The sequence below is a fragment of the Thamnophis sirtalis genome, unplaced genomic scaffold (assembly GCF_051295495.1).
Source record: "Thamnophis sirtalis isolate CommonGarterSnake01/CBP01778 unplaced genomic scaffold, rThaSir2_p1.2 scaffold_1, whole genome shotgun sequence".
Lineage (NCBI taxonomy): Eukaryota > Metazoa > Chordata > Lepidosauria > Squamata > Natricidae > Thamnophis > Thamnophis sirtalis.
The window spans coordinates 129865283-129884469 of NW_028261381.1; the positions used below are offsets into that span (position 1 = coordinate 129865283).

The 19187-nt window shown below is 34.6% G+C and overlaps 1 protein-coding gene across 10 annotated transcripts in view; it reads left to right on the forward strand.

Moving 5' to 3' along the window:
* The window catches only part of NRXN3 (neurexin 3), a 1234604-nt gene that overhangs the window by 554893 nt on the left and 660524 nt on the right, over positions 1-19187 (forward strand). For 7 of the 10 annotated variants that reach the window (XM_087724939.1, XM_087724952.1, XM_087724948.1 and 4 more), the window contains exons 15-16: positions 4850-4876; positions 11697-11816. In XM_087724939.1, the coding sequence (XP_087581065.1) occupies positions 4850-4876; positions 11697-11816 (147 nt within the window). The remainder of the gene's footprint in view (positions 1-4849; positions 4877-11696; positions 11817-19187) is intronic. The other 3 variants (XM_087724996.1, XM_087724986.1, XM_087724978.1) reach the window with 1 other exon arrangement.

Consider the following 19187-nt stretch of genomic DNA (forward strand, 5'->3'; position numbering starts at 1 on the left):
TCTGATTGTTAAAAAAGAAAAGGCATAACTTATCCTACATGCAAACAAGCATCAAACCACCAGGATGGTTACACGAAACAAATAACTATATGTAGTGTCAGCTCATAAGAGATAATACCCTGAAAGAGATAATTTGTTACACATATCTGGGATTGAGCTCTTAAGTGAAAATTTGGGACATTAATCCATAGCTGAGATCATGATAGAGCTGGATGCATGCTTATTGGGATTTGAAAGAACTATTTTTGTGATCTTTGGCAATGGCTAACATGAGCTGTGGGCTGCTGCTCCCTTTCCTTGTTACAGGCTTGATCACTGCTTTCCAAAAAGCACACTCCCACAAAGACATTTTTGCAAAGCTAAGAGTTTTTGTTAACTCCAGCTGTGAAGAATCCTAGGCTTAGCTAGCGCTTATCACACAACCCTCAGATCCTCAGCTTTGGAATGACATAATCAGTGTGAGTGGAATTTAAGCCAGAAAGACTGTATCAAATCATATTTTCTAAACATTAGTTATATATAAATCTGAGTACTTTCATTCATATAATGAGATTGCTTAACCAGAAAAGGTACACAATGCTGGCTTGACTACTTTAAATAAAAACAGCTACATCAAAACAAGGACAGTCACGTAACTTACAGAAATCAATTTTAATAGTAAATAAGGGGTCAAAATGAAGAATTATATTGATATTGGGATTTTATTTTTAAAAAGGTACTTGCATCTTTTTTTAAATTGAAATGATTTCAAAATCAGTCACAAAATGAAAAACCAGGCTGATATATAGTTGATATTGCACATCTCCATATAACCTTTCTGAGCTTCTTCTGTAACTTATTTTGTCAACTAATAGAAAAGAACCCCCCCATATTCCTCAATTATTAATTTGAAATAGTTTATTAAAAGATGAGGATGAAGAGAATGAATGAAATAAATATTTAAGAAAGTAACATCTTCCAATTACCACTATGAAGTGGTACCACTATTAATTACCACTATTAAATATCCATAATCTTTTAGGGAGTATATGGATTTGTAAAAGATTAATATTTTTTTAAAAAAATAATTGTATTGTATTTATGCAGCCAATTATGAATCTTCTATTTAAATATGCTGTATATATGAAATCTCTAAATATTTTTGTACATAATTTTCCAGAAGACACATACATAATAATTTTCCTATGTACACATTTTTTAAAAAGTATCTGGTCCATGTTGTGGTGTAATATAGTTTCTCAGACTATATGCAATTTTATATATGCAAAATCAACAAAATAAATCACAAAATTTACAGAAGTGCAAAAAGAGAATCCTATTGCTCTCGTATAGATGTTTATTTGGGAAATGCACATCATATCAGAGTTCATATTTATACAAAAACAAACCTCATTTTATTGCCATCACTTTCTTCGGCTAGACATAAGGAGTAAAATGAGAATTTTACATTAATTATTCAGTGTTTTATTGCTGAGGGACTTCACTGACAAGAATAATAGTACCTCTAAACAAGATGTTTAAAAAGATCTTTCTTCTCTTTAAAACTAGCAATAAAAATAGGTCTCAGTTGATTTAATCAGATTAAATGTACTTTATATATCTCAAAACCTGATTTTACTGCCTGGATATCTTGTGGTAACTATACAATTGGAGCCAGCAAGAGAAATTCTTTCACAATAGGTGAGATTTAGTGGATGTAATAATAAACAATTGTAACTCTTATACCACATATAAAAATAGTCCTTGATTTATGACTACAATCAAGCCCCAGATTATTGTTGCTGAGCAAGGCAGTTATAAAGTAACTCGTGTCCCATTTTTTGACCTTTTTGCCACATTTGTTAAGTGAATCATGCAGTTATTAAGTGAATCTGATTTCCCCCACTGACTTTGCCAGTTGGAAGCTAGCTGGGAAGAATATAAATGCTGATCACATGACCTCAAGACAGACCAACTGTCATAAATACCTACCAGAAATAATTTTGGTTACCAGATACTAAGTAGCCTAGTTGCTTTACTTTAAAAAAAAACATATAATGTACTGGTATCACAGAATTACCCACTTCCTTTATGGGTTCCCCATCTAATTTTTTTTTAAACTGTTTTGAAACTTTTTTGAAAGTAGATTGAAGGCTCAATTATCCCACTTCTATAACTTTGCATAGTGCTAATGCTCAAAAAGTAGAACAAGAATTCCTTCAAGGGAGAAGAAACTCTGTAAAATCGATTTAATGACTGTTGGATGATGAATACATTTTTTTTTTAAAAAAGAAAGCAAATATATAAAACACGAAGCTTCATGATGAGTCATTGTGAGGTACACTGTGTTCAGTGACTCCATAGAAATAAATCACACTGTTTGCAAGTGATCTTACAAGCAGGCAAGTGACGTAGGATTGTGGTTTAAATGCTAATGTATTAAAAGCTAAAGCAGAAACTTCCTTTGCAGTTTTAGCCCTAGACCCGGTTGATGGTGGTCTGTGAGAATATCTATAAACTGCATGGGGTGATTTTTTAAAAAAAATAAAATAAAATACATAACAATAATGTATTCCAAAAGTGAATAATCAGGATGTCTAATAAATCCTCCAGCATAGCTAATGGGTCAGTTCTTTACCAGATTTCTTTCTTTCCCAAGTGTTGGATATAAATGTCTTTTACTTCCATCAAATGTTTATGGGGTATTTTCTTGGTCATCCCTCCCTTCAATTTCTGCAATATGGGTAAGAAACTCTGAAGTCAAAGATTGATTTCAGAGTAATGTATTGGAACAACTTGTTCCTAAAATATAAGTTTTTTGACAGGACAGTAGATACTTAACAAGTTAATGGAAGGATAATCTTGCCTTTGCTCCTTTCATTGGTTTATTACCTCTATCTATCTTATATATTCCATCCCAAATCATTATATCATTATCTATCTTCTATCATAAATACATTCAGTATGTATATATAATTTTAGAGAACTCAGCAAAAGGAAATACATTTCCAATTCTTCCTTGGGTTTTCTTATAAGTGCATTCTGATTAATTGGAGAGTCAGATCTCCAAAAAAGTGACTGTTTTGTTAGACCTCCATCAAATACACATGGGACACCTTGTAACAAAAAGACTAAATATTTCCTACTTTGTGGAAAACTTAATAAAACCAAATTCTAGTCTTAAATTTTATAGTAACATCAAGAGCATATAATAAACATTCTTTACATTACCTGTAGAGATAGAAATATCTCCTGTTACCAGTTTTTCTCAGCTCATATAGTATTTGAAGTATTTGCCCATGGGCCTCAACTCATGTGTTCCAGGAGATTTCTGGAATTTAGAATTCCCAGAATAAGTTAACTCCATGGAGTCTAATCTATTCTGGATTTATTAGTAGAATGACAGACCATAAACTCTAGAAACACATCCCCGATGGCATCATTAACTGATGTTTATTTATGTATGTATGAGTTATATTTTGGCAAATGACCCCAAATATCCAAATTCAAGGAAAAAATATGTATACCAAAATAAAATAAGAACATAAATATAAACAGATGATGGTGATGATGATGATGATGATGATGATGATGATGATGATGATGATGATGATAATGACAATGATGATCATCAACTGAAGAGAAGTGCCTCCTAAATCAGTTGTAGATTCTGACATTCTAAAAGAAATTGCAGGGCAAATCTCACTACCACATAGGGAAAAGTTTCATGTATTCATTAGAAAATAATAGAAAAATAAGCCCCTTCAGTGATTGAAACAAATGGCTAGAGTCTTGTGGGCTTGGGCATTCTTTAAATTTTCAACTATTTATGGGTTTAAATGTGTTTAGTACTTTCATTTAGAAATACACTGATGTAGAATGAAGTCAAGGACCAGAACAAGAGCAGGTTCCATTTCAGGAACATTCCAATGAGAATGTTTTTGAATATGGTGGGATATGATCAACAGAGACTTGATGTTGGATAAATCTATCTTGTATATGAACAAGAAAAATTCATAGTAGACAAAGCTGAGTGATTGTATTGCAAATTGAAGCCATCATCTAAAATCTTCAAAGAAAGCTACATCAAAGACATCCCAAACAGATAGGTTGTTTATGAGATCTAGGAAACTGCTAGATAGCAACAATCAGATGCAGAAAATTCTGATGTCTTCTAGTTATAATCCAGATTTTTGCAGCTCAGATTTAGAATATAATCCCTCGGGATCAGAGGTGCCTTTCATTACTACGGAGTCTATTCTTCTGAAATAGAAAAAAAAAGTTATTTTATCTTAATCTTATTTAAAAACACCAACATTTACTGTACATAGCTTCTTAAAAGCTTACATGGGAAGTGGATATTAAGCAGAAATTTATCCATATATTTTTTCTCTGGATCTGCACATCACAAAGGAAGCAGATAGGTTTCCCAATTTTTTATTTTAAATGAGCATGGGAAGCTCCTCAATGGGAAACTAATCTCACTGTTGGCTCCTTCATTTATAAATATTGGTGAATCTTGTGCCATGAATGTTCCTTCTGGTGTTACTCTTTGTATATGAAGTATGTCCATTCTATTTCTCTTCCCAGTACTCCATGCTATGTCGCTTGCTATTTGGTTTGATGTGGAGCTGATGATGGATTGAGGCCATAATAGCTAACTCTCTCCACCTATGTCTGTCTGTTGTCTTTGATGGTGTCATTTCATGTCTCTTGCTAGTGTCACCCATATCTCTGAAGTGAGCATATGGGTTGTGTTGGTTATCCCTATTTCTTTTTATTTATTTTTGTAGACGTTACCCTGGTTTATCTGCTATTTTACTAACTCTGATTTATTGTTTTCGCTTTTTCCGTTCTTTTGCTAACAAAGTTGAGTTGACCAAAGCTGACCTGCAAGGTAGAGAAGGCTTTTGTTTCCTTGCCAGTTTGACTGAGTTACCTTTTAATGTAACCTTTTATATATCAGTATCTATATTTCTTATCAATGCAGTCACATCTCTAAGGCAAAGGGATATGAATTTTCTTCAACTTGCTAAGTTGGAGAATGGGGTGGTGAGGATATGGAGGGGGGAGAAATGTTCACTAAGGTTTTTGGGATAGCTTGAGAGGTTTGACTGTATCTCACCTTAAGAATATCTATAACTGCATGGCTTGATTTTCTAAACAAAAAAGTTTAAAGTACATGAAAGTAGCACTGAATGCTTGATTCCTAAAATCAAGATGTGGAATAAGTACTTTAGCACAGTGTAATTACTTACAAGGCAATCCTATGATACAAGAAATTCTTTTTCCAATTCTCTGCTCAATCTCATTATGATTATGAAATCCAATCTGGAAACATATATGAGGGGGAGATGGAAAAGGTTTAGAGAGGGATACTTGACCACAAATATTAGAAGGGTAAATTAACTTCTTCATGTTATGCTAGGGGTGAGATGGAAAGCTATTGCACAACAGTGCAAACATGTTTTAAGGCACTTTTCCAGCCCTGATTCTTTGTTCTATCTCTCTCACTTAGTATTTTTGCACATTCACTTGGAAATGTGTACTCATTATATAATTTAAAAAAAAAAACTGATGAAATTCTGATTGGGCTGTTCCAGCTGAAGTGCCTAGAGCTCAGGTCTTGTGGTTCTACCTGAGATAGGTTTGATTTGATGACTCTTGAGAAAGTGGACAGGGTTCTCTGTATGGTGGGTTTGACCGCCTATTTATTAGAGCTTCCTGAGTTATGGGATGACCCAGAAGGTAAATGTAGATGGGCTCATTTCTTTCAGAGAAAGGCTGATGCCATCAGCATTGAAGGAGTTGGTGGTGTGCACACTCATCAAAAGGTCATCTAATTATCATTTTGTTTCCAGTTGAGATATTTTTACCAGCACTTGCAGATAATCCTGGTGGAAGTAGATCATTTAGAGTTGTTTCAGTCAGATTTCAGCCCAGACTTCAAACACAGAGACAGCTGTCAGTCCTGCAAGTCCTACAAGCTAAAGCAGATGAAGAAACAAATTTAGACCAGGATTATGTATATTTATAGTAACAGACTCTTTCAAGTCTGAATGAGCTTCCCTTTCCCTCACCTTATCAAAATGTGAACTAGACAGGAACCTGAGACATTTTCACCAAGTAGTTCCTTGGATGGCTCAAGGTTTCCTTGTCTGATTGGTAATGACTTTTTGCCTTATCCTTCAAGGTCTATAGCACAGCATTGTTTGTGTAATTGATGATATTTGATGGAGCCAGAGGTGCATCCATCTTTCTGCTTCTTAATCTCTCAGAGCATTTGATACTGACAATAATGGTATCATTCTGAACTGGCAGCAGGTCGAGATATGATATGAGTTTGATTTGTGAATTGAGGTAGTCTTTATGGTGCTACTCTTCATTTCTTTCTGGCCAGTTCCAGTTGTGGCTGATACAGTTTCACACATTGTACTGATTGCCAGTATGCTTCTAGGTACGATTTAAAGTGCTTCTTATCCCCTCTAAAGACTTTCCTGGCATTGGACCAGTTTCTTTGAGGAATCCTCCATAGCTTCTACTTGGCTAATATGGATTGAAAGAGTCGGGACATTCTGGTCCTTTTGATGAAACAATGCTATCTATCAAGAAACATGCCTCTGGTTTGTGGTGCCTGCACATTGAAATGGGTTTGATGATGATGATGATGATGATGATGATGACCAGTGCCACCTCAAAGTTGTGAAGGAGAAATTCAAAAATGATCTTTTGTATAGCATCATTAAATTCAATATCAGTAAATCGTATCCGTAAGAAAAAAGAAAATAAGCAATGAGAATAAATTCTAATGGATGAATCAATGGAAAACAACACTTGTAAGAATTACCCAACATGATTACTTCTTTTTTTGCAGTTTATGACTGTATTTTGCTTTTTTTTTTTGCAACTGCATCACACTATAGGCTCATATTCAGTTTCATCCTCAATTCCAGTCTATCAGGAATCTCATACTGATTGTATTGCATCACTTTGGGTTCAGAATGCCCTGTGTTGTCATACTGATAGAGAAAGAAAACAAATACTTCACTTGTAGACAACCATAGCTAAACTAGACAGGGACATGAGTCCACATAATTTACAATTTCTTGTTTCTGTATGTCCACTTTGTATGTCACTGGAGAATATGAAAATAGTTCTAAGCATTCTGGTAAATGCATTTTCAAAATCTGATGTTAGACAAATTGTAGTGCTGAATCAAAAAACTTTGGTAGCTATCTTGAGTTTAATGTTTGTTTATTTAATTCTATTATATAATATTAGAGTTATCTAATATTATTTACAGCCATGTTTGACCTGGACAGTAAATTATGGCGGCTATTTTGGAATTTTGCATTTTTTATACTTTTATTTGCTGGCAGCTCCTTGTGTGATTTTTTTTCTTTAAAGCTCTGTAAGATATTTCTTTAAATAGTGCGTTTGAGAGAAATTCACATAGTTGGATGATTTTAAATGCAAACAGTGTTTCCATAAATTTTGACATCTAAATTGACTCTTCTGAAATCTATATCAGATATGACATTCTTTGCATAATGTAGCATTAAGACTTTAATGTTTTATTAGGTGAAGAAAGCAGAACCAGAAAGCATTTATAAAAACAGCATTTCTGACACCCTGTACAAAGTTTGAAGAAATATATTATTTAAATCCTTTTCTCTTCAGTGCACATCAGTCAGCTCCCTTTTGCTTCTGTCATGAACTGCCAATCATAAAGCAGCTTTTCTTTACTTTAGAGTGTGTTTTGTTTTTGTGGGGGGAGGGGATTAACCTCTTACTTTTTGTGGCACGTCTATTGTGATAGTCAAATGTCACAAGCAGGGGAGTTTTGACCCTAGTAGAGAAAAGAAGCATCTGTGGTAGATGTTCTCTTAGCAGGAAGGATCTGTTGTTTGGTGAGTGCCAACAAGGAAAAGCAAAAATAATATCTATACATTTGACTTATGACCAATAAAGAAAGGTAAGCTAACTCCTGTTATATCCCTATTGAAAATTGGAACTCTTAGCATTCCCACGAATCCTAGAATTTCACTTCATTTCCCCCTTTTCCCAGAGATTTTAAATCCACGTGAAGTCCTGATTCAGACACACAATCTTGATTGGTTGCTCACCTTAGAAGGCTTTTTCCCCCAGATATGCATTGTAAAAGATTCTCATAAATGTATTTGAAACATGTGAATTGTAATTATATTAGGTGATTAGTCTGCAATTAACTGGCAAGTACTTTCAAGCTGATTTAGTCAATCAAATTATGTGAGCGTTCCTTCAAAACCTCCAGCAGGTATCTTACAAGAATAAACCCCAAAAGCATGAAATATGTGCAGAGATATACATGCAATGTGTTTTTTTTTCTTTTTTGAAAATTCAAGTTATTTACATCAGCCCCATGGAAGTTCTATTTTTTTTAATGTGTATCATTTTAATTGCACCACAGTAGCTGGGACCTTCACTTTAATGACATGCTGTGGACCTTTCTTACTAAATTGGAGATGCATTGGAAACTGGAGTTTCTCAGAGCAGGAATGCCGATCCTGTCCTTAAGCATTCACTGCTTAACACTAAGCATGAGAAACTCAAAGCACAGAGCCCCATTAAGCAGTGAAAAATCAGGAAGGACAGCAGCCAATTTAAAAGGCAGAGGGCATGTGAATGGTCCACATCCCCATGTTAGTAGAGGACAATCAATTGCTTTAAGTGGATTCATTCTAGCATGAAATAAAGACACCAAGATTTCCACCCAGTCTTGTAGTATAAGGTATCTAGCTAGTTTCTCCAAACTTCCAGCCTGTCAAAGGAAGGACTCTAATCCAACAAGTGGCCTATTTAGATTTACCACCCAGTTATACATGGAAGAGAGGACTTAATGACGGAAACTATCTGCTCTCAGTTTCCTTGTTGCAAACATGGGATGGCACTTTGGAGATTTGTGAAAGTTTGTAGAGGGATGCTTAAAAGGGAAGATTTAAACTTCCAGAAATTTGACATTTTTCCTACCAGAATTAATATAAGCCAATGTAACTCTCAGCTTGACTAACTTCATGTAATATACTGTAAAATTTCCATGATATATTCCAAATAACAGCAGTATATGCTGCTCTCATTTTAGAATTCGACATGAATAAAATACATAAGGCTTCTCTTGAAGTGCCTTAGGTAGTGTTGACCCAGGTGGAGATTCATTTAAGGAGCTGTCTTGTCACTGATTAAAAATATGTTTGTGTATATAACCTATACTGAATGCAGTAGTTCACTTTCAGTATCAATCACAGATGAGACACATTCAGAGCCTGTTGAGGAGCATATTTTACAAATCAGAATGAAAGACAGAGAAAGATTCAATATAAGTGACAGTACTGAGGATCTGTTTAGAAATCACTCCAAAAAGAGAGAAAATGATTAGCACCTCCTAACAGAAGATCACTGAGCTATTGCTTTAAAAAGATCACTGGGATATTGCTTTAGATCAGTGGTGTCAAACTCACATTGTCATGGCATCATTACAGGACATATCATGACTTTCCACCCCCTTTGCTAAACTGGGCCTGGGCATGATGTATCCGGCCTGAGGACCAGGAGTTTAAGAGTCCTGCTTTAGACCTTGTCCACCCTTTGTTGCAGACCTCTTTAGCAACAACATTCTTTGTTGTAGACTTCTTGTGCAATCCTTTGTTGCAGACTTCTATTACATTCTTATAAGAATAGGCATTCTTACCTCACTTCCAAATGCTATGTGTCATTAGGTGGTGACCCTTTGAGAACTGTAGGCAACAAAATTTCATTTTAAAGTATGCCGATTAGTGTACATTCAAAGTGGCAATAAATTATTCTAAGTTCAAGGTAAAGCTTAGAACAGTTGGACTACAATGTTAACACATTTGTGGCTCCAAATTGTTCTACCAGTTTCTTGTAGGATTATTCCATTGCCTAACCTGTTCTCCCTTTCCTCAATACATTTTTAGCTGTGAGGGAGAATGAGAACCCTGGCTTCTGTAGCGACTTTCCCCCTCATTTATAGATATATTGGTTGACCATCAACTCTTCAGTGTAGAGAATGTGCAATCCAAAATTGGCTCACTTATCACTGGTTTAAAACATGGAGTTTGGATTGAAAAAAAAATGTTGTCTAATATTTATTATTTATTTATTAAATTTATGTGCCGCCCATCTTACTGTCAAGTGACTTGGATCTAGAGCCCAGTTGGTCAGTCAGAAATTGTTTTAAAAATTCTTTGTAGCATCTAGGGATTTTTCAGTTGATATAAAAGAGTTGTTTATTTGACCCATAGTTTCAAGAATTTTTGTTAAAAAAAACCCAATTGGTCTATGGCAGGAAAAGAAAGGGAGGGAGGGAGGTTGCAGGGAATAAGATAGAGCATTTTGCATGTAAAGTGGAGGATATTTTGTCATGTGGTTAAAAACTGTTGGTTGGTATTGATATTTCCATGAAAAGAACCATGACCATAGAATATTGAGTGGATGCATGAAGATAGCATGCTGTGGTGACAGCAAGATTTAGACTAGCATGATTTCCTTCCAGGATAGAAGGGAATATGACAAAGTAGCTATATTGATATTTCCGTATCATCTTTCTACTTATTATTCACTTGATCCCTATGTCAAAGAAATTTTGTGTCTCTGCTTTGTAGATTTGTCAACATTGCTAAAGAAGCAAAGCTGTTATTTTTTTTTTTTCAATCATGCCACAATGGGTAGTGGTCCATTTTGATAGATGAATCTCATAGGATACTGCTAATTAATTATATCCAGATATTTCACCGGTATGGAGCAAGTCAAAATTATTTCTTGTTCATCTTAAATCCTCAGTCTTTGTGCTACAGTATTTAAGAGGATAGAATAGAAGTATCCACTGGAGTAGTACGTGAAATGCTCATAAAATTAGTAGTTACTACTTGCAAAGTCCAGATAGAACTATAATTAATTTAGTATAACCAAAACAGACATGTGTCAGAGACATTTTTCTAAAAGCCTCTATGAGATGTTCAGAATTATTGGTACAGAGCTAAAGTTCTTATTTATGATGGCATTTAATATAATGCAAAGGAGAAAATGGAACAAATAAAGGAACAAATTAGAAAGAGCTGACATTTCACCAGATCCTATTAATTTTTCCCCCAAATATCAGCAGAAATTTTGGGATGAGGGAGTTTTGGTAGGCAAATTTGATTTATTAATCTGATTTATTTAGCTACCCAAATCACACACAATGATGTCCACCTCATAGAGGTGTCAGCATTGTCAACCCATGTTTCTACCAAATTCCCTAGAAAATAGCATGTAAATAACAATCCCATTATTTATATATATAAATAGGAAGATGGATAACCTGATGAATCAAGTTGTTTAACTGAGAATAGGAGGGATGTGATAAGTCTTTTTGGAGGAAATAGTACTTATTATAAGCATTTTTTTCCTGACCCTGCCAAGGAGGGAATATGCTACTTTTCATACCTTCCTTCTGCTGTGTACAAGTTACCTGTTTGTTGCTGAGTGTTTAATTCTCCATGTCTTTATGTGTCCTGAATTTCTGTGGCATGTTCCATGAAATGGAAAAGCATACAGTTTCTTTTTGGGGGGGAAGGTGGACAGGGGACTGCATGAAGATAAGTATTCATAATCCATTATAATGTCTCTTTCTTAGTAGCTACACTTTCTTTCATGCATTTCTTGCTATGCCATTTCAGGACCAAGCACCACCTGTCAAGAAGATTCCTGCGCCAACCAAGGCATCTGTATTCAGCAGTGGGAAGGCTTCACTTGCGATTGTTCCATGACATCATATTCTGGAAATCAGTGCAATGACCGTGAGTACCACTTTTTACAATAAACCAAATTGTTTACAAGGGAACCAAGAACCATTTAGTGTGTGGTCTGCAAACTTGCATGGATTCTAATGTTAGAGTTGTCTGGTGAACTTCCTGGGCAATTAGCTTATGAAACTGGATTACATAAGAGCAATGGAGAGTTTTTATTTTCTCTGAGTTAGTACAAAAGTGTATGAGTGCATTCTGTTTTCATGTTTAAAGACTTTTTTTAAAAAAAAGGCATTGATGTTCTTTTTATAGCAACCAGTGGGAACTGTATGTACCAGACAATAATAAGAGCTTTGCTAAGAAGTACATTTGCTTCTTAAAGTTTTTCTAATCGTCCTATTCATGTGTAGCCTTTGCTAAATGCATGCAAAACTCTAAAGTTTTTAAATAGACATCTGGAAGCTTTACTGGTTCTGCAATATGCATTAGTACATTGTCTGCATTTTAAAAGCTAAATTCTTACCCACTATATGTTTTTCACCCAAAAAAGTGATGCATTAAATCAGAATTTAACTTGGGAAATGGTCCATCGTGGACATGTAATGAGAGAACAGATTTCTTTATTGTTAGAAATGTAGGATGATAATACAACATATATTTATCATCATTAATAATGTTGATATAACATTAATATACAGCATATATTTATCATCAAGTTGTATCAAGTTGACATGGAGCACTATACCTGAAGAACCTTTCAAGCCTGTATAATTTTTCAGGTTGGAAAAAACATGCATAGAAGAAGCTCTGTAGCTCAAACAGATAATCTGTCTATGAGTAGAGAAGGTCCTAGGTTAAGTCCTTACCATCTTTATAGAAAGATCAGTTAGCAAGTGATGGGATCTGAGTTTACAGAAAACACCAAAGATATTCAATATCTTTTGGGCTTGAACACCATATTTTGAATTTATAACAATTGTTTTAATTATAACAATTTGGAAATTGTTTTCCAAAATAGGCTGTTGAATTACCCAGAAAATACTCTGATACTGTTACAAATTTAAGGAAAGAAGTAAGCTCACTTTTATATATTTTACTCTTAATTTCTAGTAATCAAGGGAGTATGGTACATGGAATTGAAGAAGTTTAAAATCATACATTAAAAATAATTATCAGAAGGATAATTATCAGAAGGATAATATGAAAAGGATACATTTTTTTGAGATTTTTCTAAATGCAAAGGCAGTAGGAACCACACAACAGACGGCTTGGTTCCTGGATATAAATACTGGCTTCTGCACATTTTCTATAGATACTAAGGACTATATAAATTTGCAATAAAGAACGGGTTTCTCAGATAATCCATCCATTATCCATTGGAGGTTTAAAAGTTACTGTCAAGGATGATGTTTACTAAGTAAAATGTATTGGACTTGGGAAAGGTTAAATATCCCTTTCTACCTTCCTGTTTTCCTCTGAAGAAAGAAATGTGTGTGAAAAAAGGTCAAGCATTTCATGTGTGTTCTGCTTGCAAGATAGGGTTTGTGTTAAAGGAAAGTAAACAAACATTTTCTGCTTTTACAATAACTCAAATTAGTAGCTTAAAGTATATCTAAATATCACAATAAGGAAACATTTCCATAATGTTTCAGTATGAAAATTATTATATATGAATATAGATGTTCATGATGTAAAATGCCAAAGAAAATTTTAGCTTTTAGATAAAGCTAGGTGGAAAAAGTTGGTGGAAAAGTAACTTTGCTGTTAGAAATAAATGTAAAAATGGGAATCTGGCCTGTAGGTATTTATTAACTAAGTTCATGGCATGCATTTTCTGCCTGTCACTATCATATCCCCTTAGAATTCTTTAATATAATAGACCCTACTTAATATATGATTTATTTTATGTGATAATAGTCTATTAATGATTTTTTTCTAAAAGACATGATAAGACAACCAGTGTATAAATACGTAATACAAAGCTACACTTATAAAGCTGCATTTAAGTCATCTGCATTGGAGAGCTTTTAACAACATAAAATATTTTACGTTCTTCCTGCAGTTAATAAAATAATTCGCCCATTTTAGGTGGCCACTTATAAATCAAATTAACCTCAAGTTTTCAGCAAGCCAGCCTTTGAGCCTAGTGTGAGATTTTCCTTAAAGTTCAGGAATAAATGGCTAGAAATGACATCCAGAGAGTAAATTGAAATTTAAAAGCCAATTAAAAGGACGGTTTATATTGTTTAAAATATCTGTAATAACGTGCTGTGTATGCAAGAAACATGTAGGAAAATTGATTTGCAAATAAGTTAAAGGGAAAGAAAACACAAATAAAGTTTAGAAAGAGAAACTTCTGAAAGCCTTCCTCTTCTTATGATGATTTTGTGACCGTGGATGGATCTAAAGAAAGGCTTGCTCATTTTTGTTGTTTATAAGCAACTGTGAACTGCCATTAGTTGTGCAGCTATGATCTTCATACTTTTGATTCAGAAATGTTTATTGTGAGATACTGCCTCCTCATGGATCAGAACAGGTAAGTTCAAGCTGATTGCTCTGAACCTATCCAGCTGAGATCAAAAAAAGGTATGTGCTGTTACTTATATTTATAATGTGTTGGGTGTGCAAGAGCAAATTTTATTCCTTTCCATTTTGTATTATATTCTGGAGAACAAATAAAATTCATCCATTAATGTTCAGAGGCTACTATGACCCAAAGGCTAAGAGAACTACGCAAACTATTCTTGGAGCTCAGAAGAATGGCCATACTGATCCCTTTCTAAGAATGAGGAAAATAACCCCATAAATATTAATTTACAACCCAGGTTACTATGTGTTGTTAAGGTCTCTATGTATCCATAATGGACTATGCAGTAATAAAGGTTATTGAACAATTTGGAGCTATCAGACTTTAGAGGGATTTGTATAATATGATCTAGGTATATTTGAAATTAGACTTCATGTACAACTTTATGGAGTTTTAATATATGTCATTCTGTGCAGAAATATAGACAAATGATTGTAGAGAAAGAATATTCATTTCTATGAGACATTTTGGCTCCTTCTCCAGTTTTCCCAATATTCTACAAGTAACTATGATGTATACCTTTCTCTTCCTTTAAATAAACATTTGTGAGATGATAAATAAAAAACTAATTTCTAAAAAACAGGATGTAAATTATCCCTAAGAAATTAGCCAAATAATATATTATTTATACTTTATTGAGATAGCTTTAATGTAGTCTGCCTTTTTCCCCCTAATAAGTAATTAAGAGTGAAAAACAATACAAAACAATGATTTGTAGCTTCCTAGATAAGGACTGAAGTGTATATTTATTTTAAGAATGATTTTATTAAATTGTATAGTTGATGCAGTACTTATTCTATCTTCCTCAGGAATGCAAATACATTATATACATATATTTAAATAAAATTACTTGGAAATTGAACTTAAGTCACGGTGTTATCTGCAATTACTCTTGCTGCTAGTTAAGTGTTATAGTAAAATGGAGTATTTAAAGTAAAAACTTCAGGAGCTTTTTCCTTGCAATAGATCAGTTGCTGTTGGAGACTCTCAAGTATAGAGTGAAAACTTTTTTTCAACATAGTTGTTATGGAATAGCAAATGGGTGGTCATTAATTTTATTTCTATATTACTGCTATTCATATTAATCTTTAAATTATAGATGTTAACACAGTATTGACTGGTCTTTATAAAACAAGTTTTAATTCATCCATAAAAAGCATAATGCGCTTCTCTCACATATAAAAGCTCACTTTTTTATTTTTGATTGAATTCATATCTGGAAGACTTTTCTATTTCTACTCTAAGTTATTTAAGGAATTCCTGTATTGTATGTTAAAAATCTGTACCCTACATCATCCATCTCTAACCTAACATTCTCTGTATGAAATAGAGTTATAATTTGTAGAATTCCTGGGTAGGATAGCTTTAGCTGGGAGTCATAGTTTAACTATACAGTATTTAGAGGCCCCAAAGTTAGAAGGGCCATTCTCATTTCTGTTTTCTATTATCAGCGTTGCTTTCTTCAAATCATATAAGAGTAATGTGAAATGTACACCCAAACTTTAGGACAAGACCGGAATAACTTGGAAGCCTATTATATGTCTGATTATTTTTCAAGAACTTTATATTACTTCTAAAAATGAAGAAACATTGAAACAATAGAAACATTCAGAGAACATCCATCGTTTTGTTGTATGCGTATGTGGGTACATGAGAGATAGAGGATTGCATTAAATCAAAGGCAGTCGTGTTCCTTATGTCCAAGGTTGCCATTTTAAACTTGCTTTCTGGATGATTTATTTTCAGTAAAACTTCATAGAATGGTTTCAGGAGGTTTTTTTTGTCTGTATAGTTATCATTTTTATTGACTTAAACAAAATGGACATTCCAGACCTGTGACATTCACACTGAGGACGGATGTCCCTTTTTAATATGATTTCCTTTACAACTCTTGTAATATATAATGCACAAATGGCAATTAATGTATATTTCTGAAGGCATTCAGTCTAGTACAGAATTATTGACATTGCTTCAGATTCTAGACAGTGTATATTCCTATTCATTTTAGAATTTACTCAGCAAGCTGTTTCAAGATCAGAACGGTAGTCAGGAATTCAGTTTGAATGAAATGTGGATCAACGCTGTATAAAAGTAATGTAAACGCCTTCTACTTTCAATGCACAATAGCTTTTTACCAGTACCAGTACCACACTATAAAATTGTCTCAACTTACATCCTAAATTTTCTTGATAGCCTTGGATTCTAGCATGATGGTTTTTATTATTTTTACTACTATTTTAGAGGGGAGGATGAGGTAACCTTACTTTGATAATAAGATCAATGAAGCTCAAGAAATAGCCCTTCTTTCTCTCTGGCTAAACATAGTAGTAACTGTCAACAGCTGCAAAGAATGTGGATTGGAAGCAACCAGTTCTGATGCAAGTCCACTTGTGTTGCTAATTCTGCAGAAATTACAATCCAGCCTTTTCAAAAGAATGAAAAATTACATCAGAATATAGCTTATTTCCAAGGTTTATTAGGTCTCTTTTACCATAGGGTCCCAACAGCCCTTCCCAACAATTTGGCTGACCTAGTCCCCTGCTATGTTTACAGGTAATCCTCGATCTATGACCACACATTTATCCACCATTAAAAATTATGATGGTGCAGAACAAAAGGACTTAAGACCTGTACTCAAAGTCATGGCTGTTGTAACTCCTTTGTGGTCACATGATGAAAAATATAACAGCTCCTGGAATGCTGCAACTGCTTGCACCCACTTATTTCCCTCTATCTCAGCCACTCACCTGGTCCACCAGTGCATGGGAAGCTGCTCAGGTCCGGGACAATTCACTATTCATCCATGCCACCAGTACAAACAAAGCACCCCATTAATCTATACAGTTTTTCTCCAGATGCTGGCTATGTGAGGCACAACCTTCTTACTGAGGTTACCATGCACCATTCTCCAAGTTGGCTCCATTCTTGTGATACTTTGGAAGTCTCCTTCTCCAAATCATGCAATTTGGAGAAGGCTGCTTCTGAAGCACCAGAAGAACGCAGCCTGCTCTTGCAGAGCTTCAGAAACCTCTTTCTCCAAATTGCTTTACTTGTGCTGGTGGGCCAGGTGGGCCAGGCTGTGCTTTTGTGTTGCACTGCAGCAACCTCTTCAACTTATGCACAGTTTGCTCAGGGCCTCCCAGGGCCATCCTGAGATTCTGTCCATTTAATGACCATGAGATCATTTAATAACTGCAACCAGGAGTGCCAGGGTTGCTATCATTAGGTGAAGCTGTCACGTGATGTCTTGCTTCATAACCACTTTGCTCAGTGACCGATATTCTGTTCTCAACTGTGGTTGTAGTTCAAGGGCTACCTGTAGTGCAGCAAAAGGAATAGTGGCTATCCTAATAGTGTATAATCTGGAAAATTTATAGAATTGCAAGGCCTGAATTTTTTGCACAAGGATGCGCAATGGAATAAATTGGCCTCTCCTTCTGTAGAATGGCTGTTCTCCTTAAAGCTCCTCTTAATTTCTTCCTCTCTGCATGATAAATTCTGGCATGCAGTTTTCTAGTTAAAGGTTTATCGGTCTGAGGTTTATCATAAGGGAATAAATAACACCTGGACTTCCATTGGCATTTGAGTTTTATGGTTCTTGCACAATTGATATATGTACAGTGAGGAGGCAGACTCATAGGCAGAAGAGAAGGGAGGAGCTGTTGTTATTCTCCAAGTTAAGGATAAAATTTGATTGGGAATTAATTTAGCCAACGAGTTGAAGGGTCCCAGCTGTTCCTTCATAGATGTCTCATTATAGTAGTATCTAAGTGACAATATCTGAGCCATGTTCTTTATTGGAATGTAAAGTGATTAGACATTTTAAAAAATGAACTACTATTCTTTCCAAGATTTTCCTATTTATCAGAGTCTATGTGGCTGAAAAACAAAAGTCATGTAAAAATTGTTACATCGCATGACTTTCCGAATCTCTTTTGGAACAATACAATAGCTTTATTTCTCTCTTTCTTTCCCATTAGTTACCTTGGCAATAGGGAAGTAGATTAATTAGAATCATGTCAGCAAAACTAAGACATTTGATAGACCTTGTCATAAGGACTGTAGTTCTTTGTTGGAGCTTCTATTTATGTCAATATCATGCCTGACTTCTAGTGGACTCCTACTGCCATAAATATGAGTAGAAGGAAATAAACTGAATGAAAATTCTTCTGAATATGTTATTTCTTTGAGGAAATCATTGTAGCAACTTATAAATAAGGACATAGTACTTTCTAAAATCCAGGAAATTGACAATATGAACCCTGGATTTCATAACAATGTTATGTCAACCGTCTAGAGCAGTGTTTCTCAACCTTGGTGACTTTAAGTCCTGTGGACTTCAACTCCCAGAATTCCCCAGCCAGCTATGGGTGGCTGGGGAATTCTGGGAGTTGAAGTCCACAGGACTTAAAGTCACCAAGGTTGAGAAACACTGCTCTAGAGTAAGGGTGTCAAACTCATGGCCATTGGGCTGGATACATCATATGCTGCCCATGTTCACCCCTGGTTTAGTGACTAGGGGAAAAGTTGTGATATGTCACATGACAATAGCATATTGTTGTGAGTTTGACACCCCTGCTCTAGAGGTTTTCCTTAAAGGAAAGCTTTTGGACAGGAAAAAGAAATTATAACAGAAATAGATATTTCATGTTTTAAATTTTATATTTTAAATATTGTATGTGTTTTAACATTATATGGTTTGGGTTGGAGTTTCTAGTTTCTTTTCTTTTTATTATTTCATACTGTACACCACCTGGCCACATTGTTTGAGCTGGGTTGCCTTATAAAACAAACAAAATGAAGTAAAATATGGTAAATCTGGAAGCAATTTGATT